A 13,252-nucleotide genomic window follows, 5' to 3' on the forward strand; every position below is an offset into this window, starting at 1 on the left:
AATCGAAAACTGAATTCTTTGTGACCTAGAGTATATGATATATAATCTTTTATGTGCATCATACAACACAAAATATTATGGTCGTGTTCACTTCCATTCTGTTATAATTAACCTTACAATAACTTGAAGATAGACTACCTTAAAATAGTGTTACCTGTTCCTTTCATTCAAATCAATTTATAAACAAAGATTACATTTTAAAACAAGTAATATTATAGGACACAACCCAATCCTATTCACGTATAGCATTGAAAACTGTAATTAAGTTCTTATTTGTTTGATAAGTATTCATTTGAATGTTGTTAAACATGAAGCTGCCCAAGGGGTTGTCTGTGCTGTGCCCGTCATAGGTACAGAACCTGGTTTTTAGGTTGAGAAGCCCATTAATTTACAACCGAGTCACTAGAGGCAGACAATATAATAAAATAAACTGACTAAAAATATTTAATGTTTTCATATGATGATAAGTGAAACAGAACTAGCAGACAAGTTCTAAACTATGTGATCTTATGAAATCAGACGTGACAGTTTAAAGTTGTGTATTTCTATCACACAAAGTTCATTCTTCCACAGTCACATCTACTCAGCTACCTCCTTCCTAATTAATATTTTTCTCAATTAAAAATCTCAACTTGCATAAAATAAAACAGAAATAACAGAAAATTCAAAACTGAAAAAACAAACAAGCAAAGCAAACCTTATTACAGGAACTTTGGCTGTTCTTGTATAAAACTGTGAGCTGCAAAACAAAAACATTACATATATGCACCAGAAAGCATAACATAAAATATAAAAAAACATAAAACACGCATTTAAGTAATTTTTTTCAATAAGACACACAAAAAAAACAAACATAAGTGCAATATGATTTAGCCACAAGCCAAACAGTTCTCCTTAATTCAGAGAATATTCCAATAATGCTAAATAAATATAGTTAATTTACAGATAATCATATTTTTTACCCACTTAACCTATCTTTACCACACAGCACCCTTTCAAGCAGTAATTATAAAAAATATCACAATCTTACTGTTTAATAACCAGTAAGGTAAGATACTATTTCAAAAGAAAAAAAATGGCACCAATATGTGAGGAAACATGCGTGAAAAGTACAAATTTGTATGTGTACATTCTTCATATAATTATGTTATAAAAATATAATAACGTCTTGGATAACAGAGACTTAAAAATATCTCAAAAACATTTTGTTGAAAGATCTGCCATCTCTGTTTTAAACTATACTTAGCAGATGAGATGGTTCAGGCTTAGTTCACTGGTATTGGTAACACGAGAAGTCACAAATTCTTTATTGGTAGAATAATATGGAGAATGACCAAACTCCCTTACAGTGAAATAAAGTACTAAGTGTTGAGATAAATTATGTACAGAGCTGTCTTGGTAAGCACAACCTGAAATGCCCTTCATTGCTATGGCAACCTATTCCTTCGTGTGTGTACTAATGGCTGTTAGAAGCATCCGTTACCAGTTTTATCTTTCAGTAGGAGCTAAAGGGGCTTCACGGTCTATTGATAATGTTTTATTCTATGTAAAATTACATGGGATAATTTGTTTTATTTTACACCTTTCAATTCTGTTTAGTTATAGAGCCATAAAATAGAAAACCAGTCTCCTACTGCCCCACCCACATATCACATCCTCTCCTTCCGTTATACATAAAATAGAAAACCAGTCTCCTATACATGCTCCCACATATCCACATATCACATCCTCTCTTCACATCCTCTTTCCGTATACATAAAATAGAAAACCAGTCTCCTACTGCCCATATCACCCACATATCACATCCTCTCTTTCCTCTCCTTCCGTTATACATAAAATAGAAAACCAGTCTCCTACTGCCCCACCCACATATCACATCCTCTCTTTCCGTTATACATAAAATAGAAAACCAGTCTCCTACTGCCCCACCCACATATCACATCCTCTCCTTCCGTTATACATAAAATAGAAAACCAGTCTCCTACTGCCCCACCCACATATCACATCCTCTCCTTCCGTTATACTTTATGTTAACTTATATATTACCTACAACCAATAGAAAGTTAAGGTTTTCATCAACCAAATGAAGTGATGTATAAAACTGTTCTGTTCAGTTTCACTTCTAATTCAGCTTTGGTTCTCACACGAAGCACAAAGGCCAGCTTGGATACAATCGTAATGGCTCTCAGGGCATAGTGAAAAAGCCACATAAACTGTGATTGTTAGAGGAAATTGTCTGCTTTTTGCACAATATTAGTCTATGTTCTTTGGTGCATTATTTAAAACAGTAAAAATTACTTAATATACTACTAGCATTAGTTTAAAAACATAAGATTAACTTACATCACCACAGAGGTAAGTATTTTACCGTTTTTTAGGTTCATTCCTTATTTATAATTACAAAGGTAACTAAAATATAAAAATAAAGATTTCTTTAGCTTAGTTAATGTTAAATTAGGTAAAATAAACAATCATACTAATATAAGAAAAATATTTCACGAGGCTTGCACACAAGAAGCTTGGAGTAGCTCGTAAACAATGTAATTTGATGACATAATGTGAGCTCTGCATTCTCCAAATGATTTACAACTTACTATGGCACAAACAGTTGTAGACGCAATTCAAAAAATAATAAAACAATAAATTTAATTATAAAAATACTGTTAAGAGTTTAAAGCTATTATATTTAGGATAAACAAATGCAGTTTCACACTACATTTGAAGTCATTCTAGAAAGAAAAGGAGGGTGATCAAGATTTATTTTGATTTTTTTGGTGGTTACAAGGTCAGTCAAATAGACCAACCTTGTAAAGGAGTTGGGGTGGAGAAAATAACAGGTAAAATATAAAGTTTTACTCAAAATTAACATTTTAAATGTACTTTATGAGGTTTTAGAGATTATATAAATGAGAGTTTTGAGAAGAAAAGTATTTTTAATCTGAACATGAAGATCACTTTACACACAGACTATATATTTAATGTTAATGGACAAATCTCTTTTTTAGTTTATTAAAAATACTTCAATGTAAAATATAATCTTTTGTATGTGAAAAGCTTATAATGCTTACTGAACGACTGATATTTCATGAAGGTAGACACATTATATCAAATGTTAGTGGTATCATATCTATAAAGACTACATGATTGGCCAAATTGACCAATCATGTGTGGAGAGATTTAACTAATAATGTGAAAGAAATTTCTTTCAGCTCTGCCCTTAAAGGCTTTGATGTGCACTTCAACTCACTAAGTTCAATCCAACATTTCTCTACTCATCTATCAGATGTAAAACATATTAGCTTACGCTAATTACTTGGTTGTGAGTACTTTGATTAATCTTTAACATTCCAGCTAAGCCTACTTGATATTAGGTATCATACTTGCTACAATCTTGCTTTTTTCCATCACTTCTTTTGCTATGGTATGATTAAGGGCTAGAAGATGGGCTCTTTTCTTCTTCTCGTCATCAACTTTCTTCTTCATTGTCTCAGACACACCTCCTTCTGCTTCTGATGATTCCTCATACCTATCATAAGGATACAAGGGAACTGTCTAAAATCACATTGTAATTTACTGCTTTTACATAAAATCAGACACAGCATAATAAAGAGTGAGAGAATGGACGATTTGTTGTTTCAATATGACTGAAAATAAAGGTGGCACTAATATTCACACATGAACAGGATGTTCAGTTTTAATCATACACAAACATTGTCACAAGATTTTCAGTTTTAACCATACACAAACATTGTCAAACACAGACAAGCCACAGGATGTTCAGTTTTAATCATACACAAACATTGTCGCAGGATTTTCAGTTTTAATCATACACAAACATTGTCGCAGGATTTTCAGTTTTAATCATACACAAACATTGTCAAACACAGACAAGCCACAGGATGTTCAATTTTAATCATACACAAACATTGTCGAACACAGACAAGCCACAGGATGTTCAATTTTAATCATACACAAACATTGTCGAACACAGACAAGCCACAGGATGGTCAATTTTAATCATACACAAACATTGTCGAACACAGACAAGCCACAGGATGTTAAATTTTAATCATACACAAACATTGTCGAACACAAACAAGCCACAGGATGGTCAATTTTAATCATACACAAACATTGTCAAACACAGACAAGCCACAGGATGGTCAATTTTAATGATACACAAACATTGTCAAACACAGACAAGCCACAGGATGTTCAATTTTAATGATACACAAAGATTGTCAAACACAGACAAGCCATAGGATGGTCAATTTTAATCATACACAAACATTGTCGAACACAGACAAGCTACAGGATGTCTTATTTTAATCCAAAAATGAAATTCATACTAACAATTGACTCCAGGATATTTGATTTTAGTGAAAAACAAAAATGATTATAGTATCATTTCACACTCACATATTTTGGTATGTTACATTTTAATTGAAAAACAAAACTGATACTAACTCTGTTACTTGGGTACCAAGCAACTAGATTATATCTTGCAACATGTTATTCTTCCTGATAAAAAATAAACTACAGTGATATTTATCAAAAACAGAGTAAAAAATTGATACTGATCTTAAGTTTTTATTAAACAGAAATTATGATTGGCTGGTTGGTTGGTTTGACATTTTATGGCACAAAGCAACTAGGTTATCTGTGCCAAACATCCAGTAAAATCATTGAAATTTGTAAAAAGTAATCAAGGTGAAACAAAACAAAATTTAATTCTTTTAAATTAAAACCATATACAGCATTAAATCCAATTTTTACATCTAGTCTACAGCAGTAAGAGAGAAACTACAGTAATACAAGTTGTAAAGGGCTTTCTATAGCATAATTTTACTCATTATAACTCGCCAGGATGACCAACAGGTAAGTTCAAACATCGATGTTACTCACCTGAAGTTTGCCTTTCCAGTCCTGGGTTTGAGTTATTTGACATTATGGCTATTACTTAATTCCAAGTAGAATTAGTTATACTTTAATTCTTAAAAAGAATGACATTAGAAAAAGGCCTTATTTATAAATTAAAAATTTAAGTAGCATAAGAGAGATTAATAGCCTCTAAAAACTAAAAACATTTGTAAGGTGGACGGTGTCATCATCACCAATGACACTATCTAATGTTATGCATAAACCTTAGGATAAAACATATTTAAAATAGTACCATAGTTGAGAGCCTTAACAACGGTAAGACAGTAAAATGTGGCTTATTGTGAGCTGAGTGTCACAGATAGCACTGGAGTACCAGTCCCAGAAAACAATGAATAAAAAAACTGACCAATACGTAGTCTAGTGGGGACACCTTCCTCTTTCTGATCCTTAAGGAAGCAAGGTGGCCAAAGTCCAATATAGGGTTTTATTTGGAAAAGCTTGTCAGGTGGTCTATGGTTGAGCTTTGTCTTTGGAACCCCCAAAGTGTGGGTGAGAAGAGGGAAGGGGAGAAAACTGAGAGATCAATAGCAGTAAAGGATTGACTAGGTGCATGAAAATAAGTAGAAGAACCAGTATTGAAAAGAGAAAGGTTGTGATCAGAGAGCATACACTCTACAGAGTAATCCCTCCCATCAATATCAGTACCTTCCAAGAGGGAATTATGTCCATTAAAGTTCCCCTATATTAAAAAGGGAGATGGCAACTATTCAATGAGAGCATCAAGGCCTGATTAATCATAGATCACTTCAGGAAACAGGTAGAGAGAACAAACAGTGATGGTACGACCGAAGGGAACATGGATGGATACGACTTCCAAGGTGTGTCGAGTGGCAAAGACAGGGTGGGCACATGCTGGTCAACCAACAGTGCCACTCCTCCATCACACAACCTGTCATTTCTGTACAAAGAAAACTGCAGAAAGGTTTCACAAATGTTTCCAGGTAAGAAAAGACATACAGGATGGTAGGAAGCAATCAGTGCTTTGATGTCATCCAGATTAGAATGTAAACCCTGATAGTTCTATTGTACCAAGGTGGCCATTTTTATTTATGTGTAGGCAAACTGGGTGGAGAGCACTTCTGTTTTTGACCACATCTTTTATCATTATTCGAGGTAGGTCTGTCGACCTCCATGGATACTGCCCTAGGTCAATTGGCCTGGTCTTTGTCATTGGAAGAGAATTTCAATTTATGAGGACATGAATGAATGATTGTTTTGCATCTTGAAGCAGGAGAAGATGTACCGAAAGAAATGCCCATACCTGTAACCAAAGGAAGTGGATCTTGGGGTTTGCTGGAATGAATGATAGGGACAGAGATGGGTGTTGACATTGATTCATCAACTTTTTTAACCATGTAGATCAAAAGACTTCTCATATGTTTGAGAAGGATTCTTTTGGAGGCACAGAGAGATCTGTCTGCATTCTCACTGTATTTGTGAAACAAAATTCAGCAGCATACTTCTGAGATGATGTGGTGAACAGTAAATTTCGAGCTTCAAGGTAAGTAATGTTTTTAGATTGTCTTCAATTGTCTTCCTCTCTTTCTTCCAACCACTCAGGGCAAGAACAAAAGTAGGAGGGGTGAGAGCTATTGCAATTAATGCAACGAGGGTCTGTTTTACACTCATAGGAATCATGGTCCTTTCCACCACAATGATCACACACCAAGGAACCACGACATGATATATTTGAGTGACAGAACTGCTGACACTGGAAATATCTGAGAGGCTTTGGAACGTATGGCTGTACCATGCAATTAAGATAACCTGCCTTGATGTTGGCAGGTGGACATGGTCACGTGAATGTTAAAATGAGGACACTGAACAGCATCATAATTCCATCTTTGCAAGTGGAGATACACCTCACTGCAGAAACTCCTTGAGTGGAGAAACCAAAGATCTCTGACTCGAGGATGTTCTTCAAATCCCTCTTAACAAAAACTCCTTGTGACAAATTCAAAGAAGCATGGGATGTAACCTCAATGGGTATATCCCCAATGGCTTTCGAATGCAAGAGAAGTTCAGTGTCTTTAGAAGTGGATGTTTCCACCAATATGTCCCCACAGCAAAGCTTCTTTACTGACTTTGTAGAGCCAGCAAGTCCCTCTAGTCCTTTCTGGATAAAGAAGGAACACATCTGCCCTACAGGTTTGTCTAAAAGAGAATTTAATATAAGAAAATCAAGTACAGGTGTTACAGATGTTGAGGATCGCTGCTCAGAATCTTCAAGACGTGGTTGTTTACCTATGAACTGTTTTTTCAATATTTTATTTAAGTTTTTATTAGGGGGATCCATAATAAAAAAACAAATGTTTCAGTATTCACTGACACCACCTACAATGGAGCCTTACGACAAGATGCACTACAATGCCAAACAAGGACAGTGCAGCAACACCAGGGTTTCATGAGCACTATACCCAAACACCAGCATCAGATACAATGTCCACACCACTTGTTGAGAACATCCAATACTGGTATTTGTTAAACCCTAGCCCAAATAGACCAGCCAACTGACCATAGGGGGGCTAACCAAAGGCTGCCCATTTACAGAAATTCAAGGCCAAAGTGGTGTGTTAGAGTTGAATCCCTCAAACACCAGGATCCTCTCCTCCTTTTCATGGGTCATAACACAAGGCAAACACATGGGTGGATGTTTAGATCCAAAAGAAGGTAAACTTACAGAACAGTTCCTTGGGAGGTTCCCTCACCACATAGAGGAATCTACACTGAGAGCCAGAAACTATGACTTTATGCAGTTGTAATGAACATGTACAATTTACCTGAGACTACCCATATATAAATAAGGTAGCAAAACCTACTTTAATTTTCATTTATCTTTTAAAACAATCAATAATGAGACAGTTAACCAAAATTTCAATCTACTTTCCAACTGAAGCTACAAGTTACCCCATGAGAAATATAAAAGCTGGAGTCCCCATAAACGTGCAATGTAAACATAAATACAATAATAAAACCAATATCAAGACAGAAATATCTGGTAGATGTGGCACCAACAACAAAAGAAAGATAAAAAACAAAAGTATATGTCATAAGAATAAACTGTAATGGTGACAAAACAAATGGTAATGAAGAAAGATTAACAAAGCACTAAATTTCAGAATTCATAAAAAGCAATCCATATTTTCAAACTGAAGGATAAAAAAGATTAATACATGACTAACCTACCAAAAAACCTACAAGTTTTTGAAACATATAGAAACATATAATATGTGTTTTAGGTTAACATACGCTGTTACTTCACACAGCATCTTTCTTATATTCTCCGCTTTCTGGTTTCTCTTCAGTTTTTCAGCAGTTGATAGTTTTTCTGGTTCATCTTCGATGTAACGTTCTGGAATGTCAATTTTCTGAGGAAGACCAAGCTAAAGAAAAGGACAATATTTTTCAACAATTGCAACTTAAAGAAAATCTAAATGCACATGAAAAGACTCATAATTACAAAAAAACTGAATCAAATATAAGAGGTTTACATAGTAGAAACAAACACATGAGCTGAAGATCTAATATAGACATTAGTTTTACAGTATTCATTCTACAAACATTCTTTATTACTGACTATTTTCAGCAACAAGTAACAGGCTTAACTGGAATATTTGTAGTATTATTTGTGAAAGATTAATAGTATTTGAGTCACAAAAATTTAAGAAATTCTAACCAATGAAATAATGGACATACAAGTAATTTGGTGCATAAATAGTTTATAAAAACACATTTAAAAAGTTAATGTAATTTTAAAGCTGTGTTATACTAAGATGCTACTTTTCATCATTTCCTCTTCCTTATTTGGTATATTCTATTCATAATTTTGTACTTGTGTAAGATTTAGTTTCTGTGAGATTTAAATGTGTCTATTTCATGTTTTCTCAAGCTCTTCAATAACATGTCTAAATAAATTTCAGTCCTGCTAGATGGTAACATCTAATTCGAGTCTTAACACATTTTTATCCACTGCATGTGGAAAGCTACTTTTGGTTAATCCACAAAAATACACTGAGAAAAATAATGAAAGCATACAACAGAATTATCAGATTTAAATGAGCACAAACGTCATAACACGTTAGAGCTCAAAATCCACAACCATAGAGGGTGTTAAATGATGTTCAGTGTATAATGACAACAATTGAACTTGAAGATGTGAAAAGATATAACACCTATAAAACACCCACAAAGTGTGGTAAGAAAACATAAAACTATTGAGAAAGATGTAAGAAGGTATGATACAACACCTGCAAAGTGTGATATGTAAGAAAACATAAAACTATTGAGAAAGATGTAAGAAGGTATGATACAACACCTGCAAAGTGTGATATGTAAAAAAACAAAACTATTGAGAAAGATGTAAGAAGGTATGATACAACACCTGCAAAGTGTGGTAAGAAAACATAAAACTATTGAGAAAGATGTAAGAAGGTATGATACAACACCTGCAAAGTGTGATATGTAAGAAAACATAAAACTATTGAGAAAGATGTAAGAAGGTATGATACAACACCTGCAAAGTGTGATATGCAAGAAAACAAAACTATTGAGAAAGATGTAAGAAGGTATGATACAACACCTGCAAAGTGTGGTAAGAAAACATAAAACTATTGAGAAAGATGTAAGAAGGTATGATACAACACCTGCAAAGTGTGATATGTAAGAAAACATAAAACTATTGAGAAAGATGTAAGAAGGTACGATACAACACCTGCAAAGTGTGATATGCAAGAAAACAAAAACTATTGAGAAAGATGTAAGAAGGTATGATACAACACCTGCAAAGTGTAATAAGAAAACATAAAACTATTGAGAAAGATGTAAGAAGGTATGATACAACACCTGCAAAGTGTGATATGTATTGAGAAAGATGTAAGAAGGTATGATACAACACCTGCAAAGTGTGGTAAGAAAACATAAAACTATTGAGAAAGATGTAAGAAGGTACGATACAACACCTGCAAAGTGTGATATGTAAGAAAACATAAAACTACTGAGAAAGATGTAAGAAGGTATGATACAACACCTGCAAAGTGTGATATGCAAGAAAACAAAACTATTGAGAAAGATGTAAGAAGGTATGATACAACACCTGCAAAGTGTGGTAAGAAAACATAAAACTATTGAGAAAGATGTAAGAAGGTACGATACAACACCTGCAAAGTGTGATATGTAAGAAAACATAAAACTACTGAGAAAGATGTAAGAAGGTATGATACAACACCTGCAAAGTGTGATATGTAAGAAAACATAAAACTACTTAGAAAGATGTAAGAAGGTATGATACAACACCTGCAAAGTGTGATATGCAAGAAAACAAAACTATTGAGAAAGATGTAAGAAGGTATGATACAACACCTGCAAAGTGTGATATGCAAGAAAACAAAACTATTGAGAAAGATGTAAGAAGGTATGATACAACACCTGCAAAGTGTGATATGCAAGAAAACAAAACTATTGAGAAAGATGTAAGAAGGTATGATACAACACCTGCAAAGTGTGGTAAGAAAACATAAAACTATTGAGAAAGATGTAAGAAGGTATGATACAACACCTGCAAAGTGTGATATGCAAGAAAACAAAACTATTGAGAAAGATGTAAGAAGGTATGATACAACACCTGCAAAGTGTGGTAAAAAAACATAAAACTATTGAGAAAGATGTAAGAAGGTATGATACAACACATGCAAAGTGTGATATGTAAGAAAACATAAAACTATTGAGAAAGATGTAAGAAGGCACGATACAACACCTGCAAAGTGTGATATGTAAGAAAACATAAAACTATTGAGAAAGATGAAAGAAGGTATGATACAACACCTGCAAAGTGTAATAAGAAAACATAAAACTATTGAGAAAGATGTAAGAAGGTATGATACAACACATGCAAAGTGTGATATGTAAGAAAACATAAAACTATTGAGAAAGATGTAAGAAGGTATGATACAACACATGCAAAGTGTGATATGTAAGAAAACATAAAACTATTGAGAAAGATGTAAGAAGGTATGATACAACACATGCAAAGTGTGATATGTAAGAAAACATAAAACTATTGAGAAAGATGTAAGAAGGTACGATACAACACCTGCAAAGTGTGATATGTAAGAAAACATAAAACTATTGAGAAAGATGTAAGAAGGTATGATACAACACCTGCAAAGTGTGATATGTAAGAAAACATAAAACTATTGAAAAAGATGTAAGAAGGTATGATACAACACCTGCAAAGTGTGATAAGAAAACATAAAACTATTGAGAAAGATGTAAGAAGGTATGATACAACACCTGCAAAGTGTGGTAAGAAAACATAAAACTATTGAGAAAGATGTAAGAAGGTATGATACAACACCCACAAAGTGTGATATGTAAGAAAACATAAAACTATTGAGAAAGATGTAAGAAGGTATGATACAACACCTGCAAAGTGTGATAAGAAAACATAAAACTATTGAGAAAGATGTAAGAAGGTATGATACAACACCTGCAAAGTGTGGTAAGAAAACATAAAACTATTGAGAAAGATGTAAGAAGGTATGATACAACACCTGCAAAGTGTGATAAGAAAACATAAAACTATTGAGAAAGATGTAAGAAGGTATGATACAACACCTGCAAAGTGTGGTCAGAAAACATAAAACTATTGAAAAAGATGTAAGAAGGTATGATACAACACCTGCAAGGTGTGATATGTAAGAAAGCATAAAACTATTGAGAAAGATGTAAGAAGGTATGATACAACACCTGCAAAGTGTGGTAAGAAAACATAAAACTATTGAGAAAGATGTAAGAAGGTATGATACAACACCTGCAAAGTGTGATATGTAAGAAAACATAAAACTATTGAGAAAGATGTAAGAAGGTATGATACAACACCTGCAAAGTGTGATAAGAAAACATAAAACTATTGAGAAAGATGTAAGAAGGTATGATACAACACCTGCAAGGTGTGATATGTAAGAAAGCATAAAACTATTGAGAAAGATGTAAGGTATGATACAACACCTGCAAAGTGTGATATGTAAGAAAACATAAAACTATTGAGAAAGATGTAAGAAGGTATGATACAACACCTGCAAAGTGTGATATGTAAGAAAACATAAAACTATTGAGAAAGATGTAAAAAGGTATGATACAACACCTGCAAAGTGTGATATGTAAGAAAACATAAAACTATTGAGAAAGATGTAAAAAGGTATGATACAACACCTGCAAAGTGCGATATGTAAGAAAACATAAAACTATTGAGAAAGATGTAAGAAGGTATGATACAACACCTGCAAAGTGTGATATGTAAAAAAACATAAAACTATTGAGAAAGATGTAAGAAGGTATGATACAACACCTGCAAAGTGTGGTAAGAAAACATAAAACTATTGAGAAAGAAACTGAAAACATTTGTTTAAATATTAAGCCAAGCTACAGGCGTTACAAGACAATTTATCACCAATTCCAATATTAAGTCAAATTGCAGGAATCAGGAAATGGTAATATCAATGATTTATCTCACTTACAGATAAATATATTATCAACATTACCAGATTTCCTGGAAGTTTGATGTTTTCCAAATATTCATGAAAGGCTATCTGCAACATGTGTTTTTAATTTTTTGCTGACAGACCAGTACCATGTGCCATAAATACTTGGGCTACTCATAAGAAAAATTACTTTCAAGGCTTTAATAATGTACTCGTGGTCCCAAAATATAAAACATATTTTTCATTGATTTTTTTATGTAGTAACAGCACATGAACCAGACCCTCTGGACCACAGCCCAGCACTCCAACCACTAGGTTCCATATCAAAATAATGTTTAAAATATTATTACAATAATTAAAGTTAAAAAAAATTATTTAAAAATCACTAACCCTTATCATGGCACAGCTTGCAATTCAACTTAATAAAACTTTTAAATGCAGAAATCTATAAAAACACACAGACCTCAATTTCTTTCTGAACTTGGTGTGAACTGATACAAGAAGTGAAACACAGTATTGCTAATAGATTATGAAAGTAGCCAGGAAAACATTATGCAGAATGAATTACCCATGTACAGAAGTAAAAAGCAACAGATAAAAAAGAAAGATAGATGACAGTGGGACTTAACAATATCACAATGATGTGCTGAATTTACATACCCTGAATGTTTGTTTTATTGTGAAACTAACAAATATAGATGCACATTAACATCAGCTAAATTTTAAAAAGGTAAAGCCAACTGCCTGTCTTAACATTTTTTTAAATATTTTGAATACTACTGTTTAGATTTTAAAAGACATTCATTGAAACATTTTGTTCATATTTTAAGAAG

At 33.3% G+C, this 13,252-nt stretch overlaps 1 protein-coding gene across 10 annotated transcripts in view; it reads right to left on the reverse strand.

Annotated features, from left to right (window-relative positions):
* LOC143256443 (uncharacterized) overlaps positions 1-13,252 on the reverse strand; it is a 112,926-nt gene that overhangs the window by 2,359 nt on the left and 97,315 nt on the right. For 9 of the 10 annotated variants that reach the window (XM_076513685.1, XM_076513679.1, XM_076513686.1 and 6 more), the window contains 2 exons: positions 8,191-8,324; positions 3,381-3,526 (listed from right to left, as the gene is read on the reverse strand). In XM_076513685.1, coding sequence (XP_076369800.1) covers positions 3,381-3,526; positions 8,191-8,324 — 280 coding nt within the window. Of the gene's footprint in view, positions 1-697; positions 740-3,380; positions 3,527-8,190; positions 8,325-13,252 lie in introns of those variants that run through there. The other variant, XM_076513683.1, reaches the window with a different exon arrangement.

This window comes from Tachypleus tridentatus, chromosome 7, assembly GCF_004210375.1.
Source record: "Tachypleus tridentatus isolate NWPU-2018 chromosome 7, ASM421037v1, whole genome shotgun sequence".
In the NCBI taxonomy this organism is placed as follows: Eukaryota; Metazoa; Arthropoda; class Merostomata; order Xiphosura; family Limulidae; genus Tachypleus; species Tachypleus tridentatus.